This window comes from Rattus norvegicus, chromosome 1 (assembly GCF_021556685.1).
Source record: "Rattus norvegicus strain SHRSP/BbbUtx chromosome 1, alternate assembly SHRSP_T2T, whole genome shotgun sequence".
NCBI classification, from domain to species: Eukaryota; Metazoa; Chordata; class Mammalia; order Rodentia; family Muridae; genus Rattus; species Rattus norvegicus.
This window is the reverse complement of record NC_141534.1, coordinates 81,456,216-81,478,672: the sequence shown is the minus strand read 5'-3', so window position 1 is coordinate 81,478,672 and position 22,457 is coordinate 81,456,216. Positions and strand designations below refer to the sequence as shown.

The following is a 22,457-nucleotide window of genomic DNA, read 5'->3' as shown; positions in this document are numbered from 1 at the left end:
GATTTAACTTCGATACCTGGTATCTGTCTAGGAAATTGTCCATTTCCTGAAGATTTTCAAATTTTGTTGAATATAGGTTTTTATAGTAAGATCTGATGATTTTTTGAATTTCCTCCGAATCTGTAGTTATGTCTCCCTTTTCATTTCTGATTTTGTTAATTTGGACACACTCTCTGTGTCCTCTCGTTAGTCTGGCTAAGGGTTTATCTATCTTGTTGATTTTCTCAAAGAACCAACTTTTGGTTCTGTTGATTCTTTCTATGGTCCTTTTTGTTTCTACTTGGTTGATTTCAGCTCTGAGTTTGATTATTTCCTGCCTTCTACTCCTCCTGGGTGTATTTGCTTCTTTTTGTTCTAGAGCTTTTAGGTGTGCTGTCAAGCTGCTGACATATGCTCTTTCCTGTTTCTTTCTGCAGGCACTCAGCGCTATGAGTTTTCCTCTTAGCACAGCTTTCATTGTGTCCCATAAGTTTGGGTATGTTGTATCTTCATTTTCATTAAATTCTAAAAAGTTTTTAATTTCTTTCTTTATTTCTTCCTTGACCAGGTTATCATTGAGTAGAGCATTGTTCAATTTCCACGTATATGTGGGCATTCTTCCCTCATTGTTATTGAAGACCAGTTTTAGGCCGTGGTGGTCCGATAGCACGCATGGGATTATTTCTATCTTTCTGTACCTGTTGAGGCCCGTTTTTTGACCAATTATATGGTCAATTTTGGAGAAAGTACCATGAGGAGCTGAGAAGAAGGTATATCCTTTTGCTTTAGGATAGAATGTTCTATAAATATCCGTTAAGTCCATTTGGCTCATGACTTCTCTTAGTCTGTCTACATCACTGTTTAATTTCTGTTTCCATGATCTGTCCATTGATGAGAGTGGGGTGTTGAAATCTCCCACTATTATTGTGTGAGGTGCAATGTGTGTTTTGAGCTTTAGTAAGGTTTCTTTTACATATGTAGGTGCCCTTGTATTTGGGGCATAGATATTTAGGATTGAGAGTTCATCTTCGTTGATTTTTCCTTTGATGAATATGAAGTGTCCTTCCTTATCTTTTTCGATGACTTTTAGTTGGAAATTGATTTTATTTGATATTAGAATGGCTACTCCAGCTTGCTTCTTCTGACCATTTGCTTGGAAAGTTGTTTTCCAGCCTTTCACTCTGAGGTAGTGTCTGTCTTTTTCTCTGAGGTGTGTTTCCTGTAGGCAGCAGAATGCAGGGTCCTCGTTGCGTATCCAGTTTGTTAATCTATGTCTTTTTATTGGGGAGTTGAGGCCATTGATATTGAGAGATATTAAGGAATAGTGATTATTGCTTCCCGTTATATTCATATTTGATGTGAGGTTATGTTTGTGTGCTTTCATTCTCTTTGTTTTGTTGCCAAGACGATTAGTTTCTTGCTTCTTCTAGGGTATAGCTTGCCTCCTTATGTTGGGCTTTACCATTTATTATCCTTTGTAGTGCTGGATTTGTAGAAAGATATTGTGTAAATTTGGTTTTGTCATGGAATATCTTGGTTTCTCCATCAATGTTAATTGAGAGTTTTGCTGGATACAGTAATCTGGGCTGGCATTTGTGTTCTCTTAGGGTCTGTATAACATCAGTCCAGGATCTTCTGGCCTTCATAGTTTCTGGCGAGAAGTCTGGTGTGATTCTGATAGGTCTGCCTTTATATGTTACTTGACCTTTTTCCCTTAGTGCTTTTAATATTCTTTCTTTATTTTGTGCGTTTGGTGTTTTGACAATTATGTGACGGGAGGTGGTTCTTTTCTGGTCCAATCTATTTGGAGTTCTGTAGGCTTCCTGTATGTCTATGGGTATCTCTTTTTTTAGGTTAGGGAAGTTTTCTTCTATGATTTTGTTGAAGATATTTACTGGTCCTTTGAGCTGGGAGTCTTCACTCTCTTCTATACCTATTATCCTTAGGTTTGATCTTCTCATTGAGTCCTGGATTTCCTGTATGTTTTGGACCAGTAGCTTTTTCCGCTTTACATTATCTTTGACAGTTGAGTCAATGATTTCTATGGAATCTTCTGCTCCTGAGATTCTCTCTTCCATCTCTTGTATTCTGTTGGTGAAGCTTGTATCTACAGCTCCTTGTCTCTTCTTTTGGTTTTCTATATCCAGGGTTGTTTCCATGTGTTCTTTCTTGATTGCTTCTATTTCCATTTTTAATTCCTTCAACTGTTTGATTGTGTTTTCCTGGAATTCTTTCAGGGATTTTTGTGATTCCTCTCTGTAGGCTTTTACTTGTTTATTAATGTTTTCCTGTGCTTCCCTAAGTGTGTTCAGGTCTTTCCTGAAGTCCTCCAGCATCATGATCAAATATGATTTTGAAACTAGATCTTGCTTTTCTGGTGTGTTTGGATATTCCATGTTTGTTTTGGTGGGAGGATTGGGCTCCGATGATGGCATGTAGTCTTGGTTTCTGTTGCTTGGGTTCCTGCGCTTGCCTCTCGCCATCAGATTATCTCTAGTGTTACTTTGTTCTGCTATTTCTGACAGTGGCTAGACTGTCCTATAAGCCTGTGTGTCAGGAGTGCTGTAGACCTGTTTTCCTCTCTTTCAGTCAGTTATGGGGACAGAGTGTTCTGCTTTCGGGCGTGTAGTTTTTCCTCTCTACAGGTCTTCAGCTGTTCCTGTGGGCCTGTGTCTTGAGTTCACCAGGCAGCTTTCTTGCAGCAGAAAATTTGGTCTTACCTGTGGTCCCGAGGCTCAGGTTTGCTCGTGGGGTGCTGTCCAGGGGCTCTCTGCAGCGGCAGCAACCAGGAAGACCTGTGCCGCCCCTTCCGGGAGCTTCAGTGCACCAGGGTTCCAGATGGTCTTTGGCTTTTTCCTCTGGCGTCCGAGATGTGTGTGCAGGGAGCAGTCTCTTCTGGTTTCCCAGGCCTGTCTGCCTCTCTGAAGGTTTAGCTCTCCCTCCCACGGGATTTGGGTGCAGAGAACTGTTTATCCGGTCTGTTTTCTTCAGGGTCCGGCGGTGTCTCCGGCAGGGGTCCTGCCGCTCCTGGGCCCTCCCCCACGGGAGCCCAGAGGCCTTATACAGTTTCCTCTTGGGCCAGGGATGTGGGCAGGGGTGAGCAGTGTTGGTGGTCTCTTCCGCTCTGCAGCCTCAGGAGTGCCCACCTGACCAGGCGGTTGGGTCTCTCTCTCACCGGGTCTGGGAGCAGAGAGCTGCTGCGGGCCGGGATCCGCGGGTGTGGGACTTCCGGTAAACACAGAACGTGCCCGGTTCTAGAGAAATTCTGCTTCCGTGTGTCCCAAGCTCACCAGGCAGCTTTCTTGCAGCAGAAAATTTGGTCTTACCTGTGGTCCCGAGGCTCAAGTTCGCTCGTGGGGTGCTGCCCAGGGGCTCTCTGCAGCGGCAGCAACCAGGAAGACCTGTGCCGCCCCTTCCGGGAGCTTCAGTGCACCAGGGTTCCAGATGGTCTTTGGCTTTTTCCTCTGGCGTCCGAGATGTGTGTGCAGGGAGCAGTCTCTTCTGGTTTCCCAGGCCTGTCTGCCTCTCTGAAGGTTTAGCTCTCCCTCCCACGGGATTTGGGTGCAGAGAACTGTTTATCCGGTCTGTTTCCTTCGGGGTCCGGCGGTGTCTCCGGCAGGGGTCCTGCCGCTCTTAAATTTGAAAATGTTTAGTTTTTAACTGTGTGCAAAGATATAGTGTGATTGTATGCTCTATGAGATTTTAAACCAACTTTATGTCATTCTCCAAGTTTTATAACCTAGTATTCCATAAACATTAATGGTCTCTGCTATAATCAACTTTATTCTTAAATACAACCACTAATATGTTATTCTGATTTTGAGTTCAATATTGTGAATTTTGTTGTTTTTCTAATTTAAAGACTTATATTCATTTATTTGGAATAAAACAATTTATTATTCAAAAAATACACTAAACTGAAAGCCACTACACACACACACACACACACACACACACACACACCTGGTACAGAGTAATGCCGGCCCTGTACTTGCTGCTTCAGTCTCTGTAAGTTAACATGAGTATTTTCTTTTTTAATTAATATTTTAAATTTATTTTGAAATTTTTACAGATGTGAAGAATCAATGTTTGAAAATGATCAACCTATCTAACACTTCTTTCAAACTCCCTTCAGGTCTTACCATTGTAGTATTTGTCTCACACTGGACTTCGTGCCTTTTGGGGTAGATTCAGCTGTTTTTTGAAACAGGGTCTCACTATGTGGCATGCACTGGTTGGCCTGGAACATGATACAATAACAAGGCTTCCCTAGACCTCACAAAGACCACCTGCTTCTGTCTCCTAAGTAGCAGGATTAAAGCTGTGTGCCACCATGTCCTGGTATGTCCTGTTTTAAGTTACCACTGCTGTCAGTGTTGTTGTTGTTGTTGTTGTTGTTGTTGTTGTTAGTCAATCTCTGAGTCTAATTAGTGCTGACCATATCTAGTATATGTGTATAGGATCACTGAATCTGAGCCTGGATAAGGGGTGTGGAGCAGAGATACTGACAAATGTAATCTCACAGTGACTCAGTGCTCTCCTGCTCAATGTGCATAAATATACGTGTGTACACATGTATGTGTGTGTACATATTGGCATCTGTGAGTCTCCCTGTATATCCTTATATAGAGGTGTGTATAGGTAGAATAGCTCTACCCATTCTCAGTCTCCCTTTCCCTTTGACTGTTCATTTTTCTTATATTTCTGATCAACACATGCCATCAAGAAACACTGATCCAAAGTTCATCATCAGTGAACATGTTCAGACTATCCTGTGGGAGGTGGCAGTTGCGTTGAGTATTTGTGGTGACACACACAATGTCACACCAAGTACTGTCAGTTCACACTTAAGTATGCAGTCTTGGTCAATTAAACATATATTTTAAAGAAATGGGAATCATGTGCACCCTTTTGTAGTCTTCATTTCTCCACTCATCTCTGAACAGCAATGAAGACAGTCTTTGGGTCCTTACAGTCTGTATCCAAGACCTACACAGGCTGTAGATGCTCCATCATAAAAAATATCCATAAGGCACTCCATGAGTGCTGACACAGAGAAGGGACTCAGCTTTCAGCTGCATAAGTGTGGTGTTAAATAAGAAAATAGGAATACCATCTCATACTATCACCAGCTACCCTCTGGCACCAGTGCTCTCACTGCCTCCATGGCTAGCCCCAGCAGCAACCACCCATCTTGTAGCTTTCTTGCTGCAGACTCTGCTCACACTCCCTTGTGGTTATAGTCACTATCCGCAGTTACCTGATAAAATCAAAACTCTAGAGACTTGTAATTTATCAGATTTATATCAGTAAATTCTCACCCCACAAAATGTCCACATAACAAACTCAGAGCCAATTGATATTAATATAAACTGACCACCTAGATAAGAAAAATTGTCCTGTAATTAGCCATCCCTTATAAGATATTTATAGCTACCTGTGGCTATCTAAGGCCACATGGATCTGGGTCATCCTTCTCTTCCTCCATCCTCCTTTCTTCTCCCTTCTCTCCTCTCTGTCCTGCCTCTCAAAAACTATCAGCCAGCCCTCCTTTTCTACTGTCCAATCACAGGCTCTTGTCTTATCTTTCACCTGCCCTCTCCTGCTTACAGACAGCAATCTTCACATGAGTGCACTGTAGTCAGAGTCAGCAGAGAGATCCAAGGAAGACTTTAGGGTTCACTGGGCTCATTACACAACTGGGGATGTAAAGGCAGGTGGACAAACACAATGCTACTCATTAAATAATATGGGATGTAGATGGGTCTGAAGAAACAGCTAAAGAACTGTAACTGTGTCTCTGGAAACAGCTAGGTGAGTGTAATTGGGGCTCTGAAAGCTACTGCAATATAGTCTTTCCAAGGGCTGATACTAGCACATATATAATTCAACTCCTGGATGGGGAATAGGGACCTAGCTTCCACACTAGGCTGATCCCAAGAGAAGCATTTGGTGGCTTCTTCAGGCTTTCCAATAGTGACCATTTGTGTCTCCAGGATGCCCAGGCTCAGCATCTCATGATGGCTGCATATGTACTGGACTCAGCCATGATAACTCTGTTCTGTGGGGTCACATCTTTAACAGTCCTTTGTGTGAGGGAGTCATGGTCCAGCTGGGCATATGTCACCTCCTGAAGATCTCCTGCAACTGGGGTCTGGGAGAGAGGGGCCCAAGAGAGTTAAAGTAGCTGAGGGGAGGTGCTATAGAGTAAAAAGCTAACCTGCTCTATGAGTCATAGCCATGTTTTGTTGTGCTTCTCTCCCAATGATATTGGGATTGGATTACATAACCCAGAGACATGGCAGAAGTAGTTTCTGCCCTCTCTTGTCTTGGATTCTCTTTCTGGAGAAAGTAAAGTGCTGTGGAAAGCCCTGCTGTCTGTAGCCATTAGAATGTGCTGCTCAGAACAAGGATCCTCTATCCACTAGGCTTGAGGTGACAAAAGCTGCAGTCAACACTTTTTTAATTCTTCTGCCCCTAGATTCCTTACCCAAGAGACTGAAGATATGTAACTAAGCTGCTAAATTTGGGAGCAGTTTTGTTAGTTAGCACTAGATGACAAATACAAATACATACCCAAGTTTCTGTCTGTCTGTCCTCAGAAAGGCTGTCATCCATGACTATGTCTGTAAAAAAGAAACCTTAGAATAAGTGTTCTTTAGTGGACACTAGAAGACAATTATTACTACATTATATCACACCACTACCCTCTAGTAGGTTTCTAGATGTTTTTCATCCAAATTGGTTCCCAACAGACTGGGTAACCCCTTCAGTTGCCTTACCTGATGTCTTCTCCAGGCCATTAGTAGCTAGGTTGAGCCTGAGGAGAAAGGGTAAATTAACATTATAGACTCGATGGAGACAAAGGACTGGGCAATGCTATGGGAGTCATCCAGGGGTCTCACCTCTCCTGTGACCTCTGATGCTGGCTCTTATTGTTTGGAAGTCCTGAGAATAGTCAGTAGTCCACATTTAAGAGGGAGTTCTTATCACCAGCACTCCCAAAAGTCCCTGAAGGCCATCTTTCACCACAGATACCTACCCTGCTTTTTCTGACGGTGGCTAAGAAAGCAGAATAGAAAGAGGGAAAGACAAAGGAGGAAAATCACAGAGACCACAGTAAGAATGTGAATGCTGTACGTCTTCAGCCAAGATGTATCTAAAAAAGACAAGAACCAAATTATCATCAGCATGCATTTATTAAGTACCTACTGAATAGCACACATATGCTGGGTGGTATTCATAAACATGTGACTATGTAAAATTTTATATTTACAGTGATCTTGAAATATGTGATGAGTATCCTTGTGCTATCTGTCAGGAGTGTTGACCTGCTTTGTACTCTAGGGCTCGCAAGCCACTGGCAGGGTCATTTTATGGGCTCAGAAGTTAGATATGGCTAAAGACATCCATTAGGTTCCCAAAGATAAAAGCTCTAACTTTGTGATTGACATCATATAGAACAGCATTGCCCACCACACTCTGTAGAGCTTTGCAGAGACTAATAACCAATAAGAAGAGAATCAGGACTCCCTCACCAAACCCATCTTGGCCTCCCTCTCACTGAGGTCAAGAATTCCCATCTTGTATGTTCTTCTGGGTAGCCCTTCACAGGAACAAATTTAGTTCCAATATTGTCCTATTGCCTGATGCCCTGAAGACAGCATTTAATATCCATCTCATCCTCTTCCTTAAATGCACCTTTCTCCACTCACTGTACCACTATAGAGGTGACCACCCAAGATGGAATCCACCTGTCTCCTCTTCATGGATAGTACCCACTCTCCCTGCCACTTGCTCCTGAGGCAATCCTTTAATGAAAGTCAGACAATGTCTCTTTAGAGGCTGTTTCCTCAACCCCTTGCCCATGTCTAACTCAGTGTAATAATTGCTATTCTGTCCTTTCCACATACCATATCACAACTTAAATTAGACCTGTCATATGCATGTACATGATTTATTTAGACTTATATCTTACATATGTAAATGGAGTCACACATGATGTGCAATGATATTACAATTAACCATGGACCTGTAGTAAGATTATAACTGAGCTAAAAATGTTCTATGCCCTAGTGTCATTGTACCTGCCATGGAGTCTTGGTTACCTGCAGCATTTGGATTAACGTTTCTGTAGGACTGCAGTTTAAAAGTTGCTTGCTCTATATACCATATGGTCACATGTGCAAAGGACTGTTTCTCCTAAGCTGCTATAAATACTATTTTGTTCACACAATGATATAATGGCTACCAATGATGCATTACTCAGAGCACAGATGTCACTTGACCACAATACCTAATGAACACAAGTCTAGAATAAAGAAGAATTAAGTGACGTATGGATGTACATTCACATGTACTGTAAATAAATACGTCTAAGGTGCTATGGATATGGCTCAATGAGTAAAATAATTGGTATACAAGAGTGAGAACCAGAGTTTGGATTCCCAGAGCCCACAGAAAAAGTTAACCAGCAATCTCAATTTAACCTGGACCCCCAAGATCTCTTAATCACTGAATCACCAATGAGGTAGCATACACCAGCTGATATGAGGCCCCCAACACACATACAGCAGACGACTGCTGGGTCTGGGTTCAGTCAGAGAAGATACACCAAACACTCAAGAGACTGGAGGCCTCAAAGAGTTTAGAGGTCTGGTGTGGGAGGACACCCTCATGGAGACAGGGTCGACAGAGAGGAGGTATGGGATGTAGAACAGTCAGAGAGTGAACCTGGAAGGGAATAAAATCTGGAGTGTAAAAAATATATATATAAAAGAAAGTGTTAACTGGACATGACTGTCTACCTATAATCTCAATTTAAGGAAAGAAAGACTGAAAATCCACCTGAGCAAACTGGCTAACCAGACTAGCTGAAACAGTAAATTCTGTGATCAGTCAAAGATTATACCCCAGTGTGGAAGGTGGATAGCAGTTAAATAATAAGTTTAGCATCATTCATGGATTTACACACACATACATGCATATATGTTCACCTGCACCCACATGCATATCAACACAGTGAACATACAAACACACATATCTAGATAAATAAAAATGCAAGGAAATATAAAATAAAGTTATATGCTGACTATAGAGAGAGTATCTCAGGTATTCTATGGATGCATCACCTGTCAATTAAAAAAAATCTATGGCCAGGCTGGAGAGATATCTCATAAGGTAAGAGTACTGACCACTTTTACAAACATCCTGAGTTCAATTTCAAACAACACATGGTAGCTTGCAACCATCTGTAATGGGATCCAATGCTTTCTTCTCATGTGTATGAAGGTAACTACAGTATACTCATGTACATAAAATAAATAAATGAATCTTTAAAAATTTATGGCCTTTAGAAAAGGTAGAATAGAAGGTGGGACATCCATTAGGCAAAAGGAATTCTGAGATACAGAGGCTCAGAGTCACCTGAGAAGATAGGAGGACAGACACATGGTAACTGAGCAGAGGTAACCAGCCATGTAGCAGAATTTAGATTAGTACAAATGGGTCATTCTAAATCATTTGCTAGTGAGGAAACAAGCTTAGCTATATGGCCTTAGTACTTGTAAATATATATTTGAGTCTGAGTTGTTATTCCAGGAGCTTGGGGCCAGAAAGAAAATAGCACATTACAGCTAACTTCTATCACATAAATTAATATATAAACTTATGTTATTTAATACTGAACATTATCTTCCAAGGATATAAAATATACAAAGCTATAATAATAAATGATGTTTACCTATATGTAGATTATAGTAATAAATAATATCTGTTAAATTATATAGTGCAGATATTAAATAGCATATTCAAAATGGAATAACATGCATTATATTTATGTATCAAGATATATTATACCTCTTTCAAGTCCACAACTGTCCCTAGGAGCAGATCCTGTACTCAGCCCCCCTCCCCACAAACCACCCATACCCTGAGAGAGTTTGACCCCCAGGAGTTCTGACACCACCAGGCTCACAGGTGAGTTCTCCCACCACCACAATACCTGGCCTAACTGGGACCCTCTGGGGCCCAGAGGACGCAGGACCTCACACCCAGCCAGAGACAAATCTACTTTCTAGTCCAAAACTACACTGAGAGCAGATCCTGTGCTCCAGCCCTCCCCAAACCCATGCACAGAGATAGCTTTAGCCCCAGGAGATATGACACCAACTGGCACGCTCCAACACTTGGCCTAATGAGAGTCAAGACCTCCCACACTGCCAGAGACACATCTTCCTTCTGGTCCTCAATTGTGCCAGGAAACAGATCTTGTGATCCAGCATGCACAACCCTGCCCACACCTGGAGCCAGTTTGACTCTAAGAAGGGGTGCTCCAGACCCTATCCCATACCCAGAGACATCCTGACCCACAGAGGCCCAAAATAACCATGCTCACAGGAGGAACAGGCTCCAGTCAGAGACAGCAAGGCCACCTAACACCTGAGATAACCAGATGGAAAGAAGAAAGTGCAAGAACATAAGCAACAGAAACCAAGGCTTTCCCAACACAGCAAGCCCTGAACACCCTAAAACACCAGAAAAGCAAGATTATGATCTAAAATCTCATCTCATGAAGATGAAAGAAGACCTTAAGGAGGGCATAAATAACTTTCCTTAAAGAAATACAGTAGAACACAGATAACCAGGAGGAAGCCCCTAAAAAGGAAATACATATATTATTTAAAGAAATATGAATAAACACAATAAAAAAAAGATGAAGGAATTGGAGAAAACCATCCAAGATCTAGAATTGGAAATAGAAACAAAAAAGAAATCACAAACAAAGACAACCCTGGAGAAGGAACACCTACAAAACTGATCGGGAGTCACAGATACAAGCATCACCAATAGAAGAGATAGGAGAGAGAGTCTCAGGTATAGAAGGTGCCACAGAAATCATTGAAACAGAAATCAAAGAAAATACAAAGTGAGTCACCAGGAGTGCCAACACACCTGAGAGAAGAGGTAAGACCAACTCTTCTGCTCCAAGCAACCTGCCTGGTGGCCTCAGGATATACAAAGGCAGAAGTCATATGGGACAGAACATTTCAGGTTTCTGGCTGTTCCCAGAGCTTTGATACATAAAAAGGAGATTTCAACACCATACTCGTATCAATGGACAGACCAAGGAAACAGAAACTAAAGATAGATAGACATAAAGAAACTAACAGAAGTTATGAACCAGTTGGATTTAACAGATATTTATAGAACATTCCATCCTAAATCAAAAGAATATACCTTCTTCTAGCACTTCATGGTACCTTCTCCAAAACTGACCATACAAATAGTCACAAAACAGGCATCAACAGATACAAGAAGATTGAAATAATCCCATTCATCTTATCAGATCACCAATGACTAAGGCTGGTGTTCAATAACAACAATAACAAAAAAACGCCCACATATACATGGAAGTTGAACAACGCTCTGCTCATGATCAGGGTCATGATCTTGGTCAGGGAAGAAATAAAAAAAGAAATTAAAGACATTTTAGAATTTAATGAAAATAAAGGCACAACATACCTAAACTTATGGGACACAAAGAAAGCATTGCTAAGAGGAAAACTAATAGCTCTGAGTGCCTCCATAAAGAAAAGGAGATAGATGCCTAGAACAAATGAAACTCAAGACGGATGATCAAAATGTGAATGCTTCACTCCTTCTCTAAAAGGGGAACAAGAATACCCTTGGCAGGGAAGAGAGAGGCAAAGATTAAAACAGAGACTGAAGGAACTTCCATTCAGAGCCTGCCTCACATGTGGCCCATACATATACAGCCACCCAATTAGACAAGATGGATGAAGCAAAGAAGTGCAGACCGACAGGAGCCGGATGTAGATCGCTCCTGAGAGACACAGCCAGAATACAGCAAATACAGAGGCGAATGCCAGCAGCAAACCACTGAACTGGGAATAGGACCCCCATTGAAGGAATCAGAGAAAGAACTGGAAGAGCGTGAAGGGGCTCGAGACCCCATATGTACAACAATGCCAAGCAACCAGAGCTTCCAGCGACTAAGCCACTACCTAAAGACTATACATGGACTGACCCTGGACTCTGACCTCATAGGTAGCAATGAATATCCTAGTAAGAGCACCAGTGGAAGGGGAAGCCCTGGGTCCTGCTAAGACTGAACCCCCAGTGAACTAGACTGTTGGGGGGAGGGCGGCAATGGGGGGAGGGTTGGGAGGGGAACACCCATAAGGAAGGGGAGGGGGGACAGGGATGTTTGCCCGGAAACCAAAGAATTATTATTAAGTATTAAATAAATTTTTTAAAAAAAAGGAGAGAGCATACATCAGCAGGTTGACAGCATACCTAAAAGCAATGGAACAAAAAGAAGCAAATACACCCAAGAAGTGTAGATGGCAGGAAATAAACTCAGGGCTGAAATCAACCAAGTAGAAATGAAAAGGATTATACAAAGAATCAACAAAACCAGGAACTGGTTCTTTGAGAAAATCAAAGATAAACCCTTAGCCAGACTAACCAGAGGGTGCAGAGAATGTAGTCAAATTAGGAGAATCAGAAATAAAAAGGGAGACATAACAACAGAATCTGAGAAAATTCAAAAAATCATCAGATCCTACTACAAAAGCCTATATTCAATAAAACTAGAAAACCTGGATGAAATGGGCAATTTTCTAGACAGATACCAGATACCAAAGTTAAATCAGGATCAGATAAACCATTTCCACAGCCCATAACTCCTAAAGAAATAGAAGCAGTTATTAAAAGTCTCCCAACCAAAAAGACCCCAAGACCAGATGGGTATACTTCAGAATTCTATCAGACCTTCATAAAAGACCTCATACCAATACTGTCCAAATTATTCCACAAAATAGAAGCAGACAGAACACTACCCAATTCCTTCCATGATGCTTATACCTAAACCACACAAAGATGCAACAAAGAAAGAAAACTTAAGACCAGTTTCCCTTATGAACATTGATGCAAACATAATCAACTAAATTCTTGGAAACCAAATCCAAGAACAGATCAAATCTCAGTATAATAATAATAATAATAATAATAATAATAATAATAATAATAATAATAATGATGATGATGATGATGATGATGATGATGATGATGATGATGATGAAATAAAATAGCAACAAAAATAGTATCAATGACATCCTGATGTCTGGTTCCAAAGCTAAACAAAAGGCTGATTGTGACATCAACCCAATGTATGAGCTCCAATAAACTACTACACAGCAAAGAGGCAGGAGGAAATATTGAGAGCTTATGAGAGAGGCTATGTAGACCTCTTCTCCATCTTAAGTATTGTTCCAAAATGGGTGAATTGCCAATTACTCAATTGCAGACTATGAGAAACACCTAAAAGGACAGGGCAGGGAAAACAGGAAACCTGACAGAGCTCCTCCTCAATCCCTTCTGCTGGGGGGAGTCAGGGTGGGGTGACCCTTCCTTCTGTTCTTTTCTCATTTGCTCTGCTTGGCCTCGCAGAATCAGTACTAAACAACTTCTTGGAAGACCTGGAAGAACATGGAAGTAGACTAAAACTCCAGGACATTCTGGAGCCTAGCCACAGAGAAATTTCATGTGAAAACACCCCCCAGAACAGTGGTCTAGGCCACATTACCTGTCTAGTAAAATGGGACCTCACTAGAGATTATTTCCTAAAGCCATGACAGGCTCTGACTTGGTAGAAGAACAAGATAATTTACTGTGATCAGTGAAAAGACATAAATCACTTTAAGAGCAGATTGCCTCTACCACTGCTGAGGCACAGTTGCTACCCAGTAAGAAGTGACAGCTCTGTACTCTATCCCTCAGACTGTAACTGTATCCAAGTCATTCATGATGTCTGATAAGAGTAAAGCTCCAGGCAATCTGGACTGTTAGATTAAGGGAGACATGTGATGAGGGAGGTAAGGTAAAGGAGCCTGGTGTTATGAAAAACCAAAGGAGATGGAGGCAGGGAATAACAGCTATGGTTAAAACCCAGGGTTCTAAGAACAAACCTGAGGTCATTGATGGACCTGGGGCAAGACCCTGGGTGACATTTTCTTTGATCACTTTTAGCTGCAGATCATTACTTCGTTGAGACCATACATAATTTTTTTCAAAGATACAGTTATAATATCCAGTAATGGTTTCATTCACTGGCCCAATACGGAATCTATGCTGTTTTCCATGAGGCTCTGTTTTCTTTTCCATAAAGGTGCTGCCTTCCTTCTCCAGGCGGACCGTGTCATATTCACCAGAGGTTGAGCACACAATGGTTATGAAATTCCCTTGAGGAATCACAGGACCTGGCTCAGCGCAGATAGTGAAATCGGACAGAGATTCTAAAAAAGAGCAGAGCAGGAATCTTAGTATACACAGTGAGGACAGTGCCATAACACAAAACCAATTTAAGTGCACCATTCCACATTCTTACCAAATTTAGAGTTCTCTAGACATGATCAAACTCCAGCATTAAAACATCTCCTCTTTCTGTGTGCATTAATAACCATCACATGGCAATAAGTACCTTACTGAGCATATGTTGGGTCTGGTAAAGATCAATTCAAAGCAATCTCAGAACAACAGTCTAGACATGTCTGCTGCAGAGAGCACTAGCTCCCTGCTTACTCCAGGGACCTCTGCATTCTCTACCTTTATCTCCACCTTCTTTCCATTCTGTTACAGCAGCTTTAAACCCTACCTGCTTCAACCTATCTAGATATAGGAGCACCCCCATAAAATCATAGAGATATATACTTATGTCAAGAGACAAATTTAAAAAATGTGAATTTGGCTGCCGCTGCAGAGAACCCGTGGGCAGCACCCCACGAGCGAACTTGAGCCCCGGGACCACAGGTAAGACCAACTTTTCTGCTGCAAGAAAGCTGCCTGGTGATCTTGGGACACAGGGAAGCAGAATTCCTCTAGGACCGGGCACGTTCTGTGTTTACCGGAAGTCCCACACCCGCGGATCCCGGCCCGCAGCAGCTCTCTGCCCCCAGACCCTGTGAGAGAGAGACCCAACCGCCTGGTCAGGTGGGCATTCCTGAGGCTGCAGAGCGGAAGAGACCACCAACACTGCTCACCCCTGCCCACATCCCTGGCCGAAGAGGAAACTGTATAAGGCCTCTGGGCTCCCGTGGGGGAGGGCACAGGAGCGGCAGGACCCCTGCCTGAGACACCACCAGAACCTGAAGGAAACAGACCGGATAAACAGTTCTCTGCACCCAAATCCCGTGGGAGGGAGAGCTGAACCTTCAGAGAGGCAGACAAGCCTGGGAAACCAGAAGAGACTGCTCTCTGCACACAATCTCGGACACCAGAGGAAAAAGCCAAAGACCATCTGGAATCCTGGTGCACTGAAGCTCCCGGAAGGGGCGGCACAGGTCTTCCTGGTTGCTGCCGCTGCAGAGAGCCCGTGGGCAGCACCCCAGAAGCGAACTTGAGCCCGGGGACCACAGGTAAGACCAACTTTTCTGCTGCAAGAAAGCTGCCTGGTGAACTCAAGACACAGGCCCACAGGAACAGCTGAAGACCTGTAGAGAGGAAAAACTACACGCCCGAAAGCAGAACACTCTGTCCCCATAACTGTCTGAAAGAGAGGAAAACAGGTCTACAGCACTCCTGACACACAGGCTTATAGGACAGTCTAGCCACTGTCAGAAATAGCAGAACAAAGTAACACTAGAGATAATCTGATGGCGAGAGGCAAGCGCAGGAACCCAAGCAACAGAAACCAAGACTACATGGCACCATTGGAGCCCAATTCTCCCATCAAAACAAACATGGAATATCCAAACACACCAGAAAAGCAAAATCTACTTTCAAAATCATATTTGATCATGATGCTGGAGGACTTCAAGAAAGACGTGAAGAACTCCCTTAGAGAACAAGTAGAAGCCTACAGAGAGGAATCGCAAAAATGCCTGAAAGAATCGCAAAAATCCCTGAAAGAATTCCAGGAAAACATAAATAAACAAGTAGAAGCCCATAGAGAGGAGACACAAAAATCCCTGAAAGAATTCCAGGAAAACATAAATAAACAAGTAGAAGCCCATAGAGAGGAGACACAAAAATCCCTGAAAGAATTCCAGAAAAACACAATCAAACAGTTGAAGGAATTAAAAATGGAAATAGTAGCAATCAAGAAAGAACACATGGAAACAACCGTGGATATAGAAAACCAAAAGAAGAGACAAGGAGCTGTACATACAAGCTTCACCAACAGAATACAAGAAATAGAAGAGAGAAACTCAGGAGCAGAAGATTCCATAGAAATCATTGACTCAACTGTCAAAGATAATGTAAAGCAGAAAAAGCTACTGGTCCAAAACATACAGGAAATCCAGGACTCAATGAGAAGATCAAACCTAAGGATAATAGGTATAGAAGAGAGTGAAGACTCCCAGCTCAAAGGACCAGTAACTATCTTCAACAAAATCATAGAAGAAAACTTCCCTAACCTAAAAAAAGAGATACCCATAGACATACAAGAAGCCTACAGAACTCCAAATAGACTGGACCAGAAAAGAAACACCTCCCGTCACATAATTGTCAAAACACCAAACGCACAAAATAAAGAAAGAATATTAAAAGCACTAAGGGAAAAAGGTCAAGTAACATATAAAGGCAGACCTATCAGAATCACACCAGACTTCTCGCCAGAAACTATGAAGGCCAGAAGATCCTGGACTGATGTCACACAGACCCTAAGAGAACACAAGTGCCAGCCCAGGTTACTGTATCCTGCAAAACTCTCAATTAACATAGATGGAGAAACCAATATATTCCATGACAAAACCAAATTTACACAATATCTTTCTACAAATCCAGCACTACAAAGGATAATAAATGGTAAAGCCCAACATAAGGAGGCAAGCTATACCCTAGAAGAAGCAAGAAACTAATCGTCTTGGCAACAAAACAAAGAGAATGAAAGCACACAAACATAACCTCACATCCAAATATGAATATAACGGGAAGCAATAATCACTATTCCTTAATATCTCTCAATATCAATGGCCTCAACTCCCCAATAAAAAGACATAGATTAACAAACTGGATACGCAACGAGGACCCTGCATTCTGCTGCCTACAGGAAACACACCTCAGAGACAAAGACAGACACTACCTCAGAGTGAAAGGCTGGAAAACAACTTTCCAAGCAAATGGTCAGAAGAAGCAAGCTGGAGTAGCCATTCTAATATCAAATAAAATCAATTTCCAACTAAAAGTCATCAAAAAAGATAAGGAAGGACACTTCATATTCATCAAAGGAAAAATCCACCAAGATGAACTCTCAATCCTAAATACCTATACCCCAAATACAAGGGCACCTGCATACGTAAAAGAAACCTTACTAAAGCTCAAAACACACGTTGCACCTCACACAATAATAGTGGGAGATTTCAACACCCCACTCTCATCAATGGACAGATCATGGAAACAGAAATTAAACAGTGATGTCGACAGACTAAGAGAAGTCATGAGCCAAATGGACTTAACGGATATTTATAGAACATTCTATCCTAAAGCAAAAGGATATACCTTCTTCTCAGCTCCTCATGGTACTTTCTCCAAAATTGACCATATAATTGGTCAAAAAACGGGCCTCAACAGGAACAGAAAGATAGAAATAATCCCATGCGTGCTATCGGACCACCACGGCCTAAAACTGGTCTTCAATAACAATAAAGGAAGAATGCCCACATATACTTGGAAATTGAACAATGCTCTACTCAATGATAACCTGGTCAAGGAAGAAATAAAGAAAGAAATTAAAAACTTTTTAGAATTTAATGAAAATGAAGATACAACATACCCAAACTTATGGGACACAATGAAAGCTGTGCTAAGAGGAAAACTCATAGCTCTGAGTGCCTGCAGAAAGAAACAGGAAAGAGCATATGTCAGCAGCTTGACAGCACACCTAAAAGCTCTAGAACAAAAAGAAGCAAATACACCCAGGAGGAGTAGAAGGCAGGAAATAATCAAACTCAGAGCTGAAATCAACCAAGTAGAAACAAAAAGGACCATAGAAAGAATCAACAGAACCAAAAGTTGGTTCTTTGAGAAAATCAACAAGATAGATAAACCCTTAGCCAGACTAATGAGAGGACACAGAGAGTGCGTCCAAATTAACAAAATCAGAAATGAAAAGGGAGACATAACTACAGATTCAGAGGAAATTCAAAAAATCATCAGATCTTACTATAAAAACCTATATTCAACAAAACTTGAAAATCTTCAGGAAATGGACAATTCCCTAGACAGATACCAGGTATCGAAGTTAAATCAGGAACAGATAAACCAGTTAAACAACCCCATAACTCCTAAGGAAATAGAAGCAGTCATTAAAGGTCTCCCAACCAACAAGAGCCCAGGTCCAGACAGGTTTAGTGCAGAATTCTATCAAACCTTCATAGAAGACCTCATACCAATATTATCCAAACTATTCCACAAAATTGAAATAGATGGAGCACTACCGAATTCCTTCTACGAAGCCACAATTACTCTTATACCTAAACCACACAAAGACACAACAAAGAAAGAGAACTTCAGACCAATTTCCCTTATGAATATCGACGCAAAAATACTCAATAAAATTCTGGCAAACCGAATTCAAGAGCACATCAAAACAATCATCCACCATGATCAAGTAGGCTTCATCCCAGGCATGCAGGGATGGTTTAATATACGGAAAACCATCAACGTGACCCATCATATAAACAAACTGAAAGAACAGAACCACATGATCATTTCATTACATGCTGAGAAAGAATTTGACAAAATTCAACAGCCCTTCATGATAAAAGTCCTGGAAAGAATAGGAATTCAAGGCCCATACCTAAACATAGTAAAAGCCATATACAGCAAACCAGTTGCTAACATTAAACTAAATGGAGAGAAACTTGAAGCAATCCCACTAAAATCAGAGACTAGACAAGGCTGCCCACTCTCTCCCTACTTATTCAATATAGTTCTTGAAGTTCTAGCCAGAGCAATCAGACAACAAAAGGAGATCAAGGGGATACAGATCGGAAAAGAAGAAGTCAAAATATCACTATTTGCAGATGACATGATAGTATATTTAAGTGATCCCAAAAGTTCCACCAGAGAACTACTAAAGCTGATAAACAACTTCAGCAAAGTGGCTGGGTATAAAATTAACTCAAATAAATCAGTTGCCTTCCTCTATACAAAAGAGAAACAAGCCGAGAAAGAAATTAGGGAAATGACACCCTTCATAATAGACCCAAATAATATAAAGTACCTCGGTGTGACTTTAACCAAGCAAGTAAAAGATCTGTACAATAAGAACTTCAAGACACTGAGGAAAGAAATTGAAGAAGACCTCAGAAGATGGAAAGATCTCCCATGCTCATGGATTGGCAGGATTAATATAGTAAAAATGGCCATTTTACCAAAAGCAATCTACAGATTCAATGCAATCCCCATCAAAATACCAATCCAATTCTTCAAAGAGTTAGACAGAACAATTTGCAAATTCATCTGGAATAACAAAAAACCCAGGATAGCTAAAGCTATCCTCAACAATAAAAGGACTTCAGGGGGAATCACTATCCCTGAACTGAAGCAGTATTACAGAGCAATAGTGATAAAAACTGCATGGTATTGGTACAGAGACAGACAGATAGACCAATGGAATAGAATTGAAGACCCAGAAATGAACCCACACACCTATGGTCACTTGATTTTTGACAAAGGAGCCAAAACCATCCAATGGAAAAAAGATAGCGCTTTCAGCAAATGGTGCTGGTTCAACTGGAGGGCAACATGTAGAAGAATGCAGATCGATCCATCCTTATCACCCTGTACAAAGCTTAAGTCCAAGTGGATCAAGGACCTCCACATCAAACCAGACACACTCAAACTAATAGAAGAAAAACTAGGGAACCATCTGGAACACATGGGCACTGGAAAAAATTTCCTGAACAAAACACCAATGGCTTATGCTCTAAGATCAAGAATCGACAAATGGGATCTCATAAAACTGCAAAGCTTCGGTAAGGCAAAGGACACGGTGGTTAGGACAGAACGGCGACCAACAGATTGGGAAAAGATCTTTACCAATCCTACAACAGATAGAGGGCTTACATCCAAAATATACAAAGAACTCAAGAAGTTAGACCGCAGGGAAACAAATAACCCTATTAAAAAATGGGGTTCAGAGCTAAACAAAGAATTCACAGCTGAGGAATGCCGAATGGCTGAGAAACACCTAAAGAAATGTTCAACATCTTTAGTCATAAGGGAAATGCAAATCAAAACAACCCTGAGATTTCACCTCACACCAGTGAGAATGGCTAAGATCAAAGACTCAGGTGACAGCAGATGCTGGCGAGGATGTGGAGAAAGAGGAACACTCCTCCATTGTTGGTGGGATTGCAGACTGGTAAAACCATTCTGGAAATCAGTCTGGAGGTTCCTCAGAAAACTGGACATTGAACTGCCTGAGGATCCAGCTATACCTCTCTTGGGCATATACCCAAAAGATGCCTCAACATATAAAAGAGACACGTGCTCCACTATGTTCATCGCAGCCTTATTTATAATAGCCAGAAAATGGAAAGAACCCAGATGCCCTTCAACAGAGGAATGGATACAGAAAATGTGGTACATCTACACAATGGAATATTACTCAGCTATCAAAAACAACGAGTTTATGAAATTCGTAGGCAAATGGTTGGAACTGGAAAATATCATCCTGAGTGAACTAACCCAATCACAGAAAGACATACATGGTATGCACTCATTGATAAGTGGCTTTTAGCCCAAATGCTTGAATTACCCTAGATCCCTAGAACAAACAAAACTCAAGACGGATGATCAAAATGTGAATGCTTCACTCCTTCTTTAAATGAGGAAAAAGAATACCCTTGGCAGGGAAGGGAGAGGCAAAGATTAAAACAGAGACTGAAGGAACACCCATTCAGAGCCTGCCCCACATGTGGCCCATACATATACAGCCACCCAATTAGACAAGATGGATGAAGCAAAGAAGTGCAGACCGACAGGAGCCGGATGTAGATCGCTCCTGAGAGACACAGCCAGAATACAGCAAATACAGAGGTGAATGCCAGCAGCAAACCACTGAACTGAGAATAGGTCCCCCGTTGAAGCAATCAGAGAAAGAACTGGAAGAGCTTGAAGGTGCTCGAGACCCCAAAAGTACAACAATGTCAAGCAACCAGAGCTTCCAGGGACTAAGCCACTACCTAAATACTGTACATGGACTGACCCTGGACTCTGACCCCATAGGTAGCAATGAATATCCTAGTAAGAGCACCAGTGGAAGGGGAAGCCCTGGGTCCTGCTAAGTCTGAACCCCCAGTGAACTAGACTATGGGGGGAGGGCGGCAATGGGGGGAGGGTTGCGAGGGGAACACCCATAAGGAAGGGGAGGGGGGAGGGGGATGTTTGCCCGGAAACCGGGAAAGGGAATAACACTTGAAATGTATATAAGAAATACTCAAGTTAATAAAAAAAATGTGAATTTACTTTTTTGTGACAATAACATGTATCATTTACCACCCCTGCCCTTATCTATCAGTTTCCAAGTTTACAAATGCATAATGGCTACTCATGATGCACAATAAGTCTCCTGTCCTTATTTATGAGTAAATAAGATTATGTGTCCTTAGATCAACAATCTAGTCTGCTCTCCTCCCTTGACACGTTCTTTCACCATTTTTTTATTAACTTGAGTATTTCTTATTTACATTTCGAATGTTATTCCCCTTCCCGGTTTCTGGGCCAACATCCCCCTAACCCCTCCCCGTCCCCTTCTTTATAGGTGTTCCCCACCCCAACCTCCCCCCATTGCTGCCCTTCCTCCAACAATCATGTTCACTGGGGGTTCAGTCTTAGCAGGAACAAGGGCTTCCCCTTCCACTGGTGAACTTACTAGGATATTCATTGCTACCTATGAGGTCAGAGTCCAGGGTCAGTCCATGTATAGTCTTTAGGTAGTGGCTTAGTCCCTGGAAGCTCTGCTTACTTGGCATTTTGTTCATATGGGGTCTCGAGCCCCGTCAAGCTCTTCCAGTTCTTTCTCTGATTCCTTCAACGGGGGTCCTGTTCTCAGTTCAGTAGTTTGCTGCTGGCATTCGCCTCTGTATTTGCTGTATTCTGATTGTGTCTCTCAGGAGAGACCTACATCCAGATCCTGTCGGCCTGCACTTCTTTGCTTCATCCATCTTGGCTAATGGGGTGGCTGTATATGTATGGGCCGCATGTGGGGCAGGCTCTGAATGGGTGTTCCTTCTGTCTCTGTTCTAATCGTTGCCTCTCTATTCCCTGCCAAGGGTATTCTTGTTCCCCTTTTAAAGAAGGAGTGAAGCATTCGCATTTTGGTCATCCTTCTTGAGTTTCATGTATTCTATGCATCTAGGGTAACTCAAGCATTTGGGCTAATAGCCACTTATCAATGACTGCATACCATGTGTGTTTTTCTATGATTCGGTTACCTCACTCAGGAT

The 22,457-nt window shown here is 41.9% G+C and overlaps 1 protein-coding gene across 3 annotated transcripts in view; it reads right to left on the bottom strand.

The window, feature by feature from the left end:
- Positions 1-2,152: 2,152 nt before the first annotated feature.
- Lair1 (leukocyte-associated immunoglobulin-like receptor 1) overlaps positions 2,153-22,457 on the bottom strand; it is a 117,952-nt gene continuing 97,647 nt past the window's right edge. The window contains exons 4-9 of one of the 3 annotated variants that reach the window (NM_001446374.1): positions 13,971-14,297; positions 7,022-7,138; positions 6,885-6,927; positions 6,762-6,799; positions 6,556-6,605; positions 2,153-3,611 (exon numbers count right to left, since the gene is read on the bottom strand). In NM_001446374.1, the coding sequence (NP_001433303.1) occupies positions 3,555-3,611; positions 6,556-6,605; positions 6,762-6,799; positions 6,885-6,927; positions 7,022-7,138; positions 13,971-14,297 (632 nt within the window). In that variant the 3' untranslated portion in view covers positions 2,153-3,554. Of the gene's footprint in view, positions 3,612-3,859; positions 6,134-6,555; positions 6,606-6,761; positions 6,800-6,884; positions 6,928-7,021; positions 7,139-13,970; positions 14,298-22,457 lie in introns of those variants that run through there. The other 2 variants (XM_087584930.1, NM_001029928.1) reach the window with 2 other exon arrangements.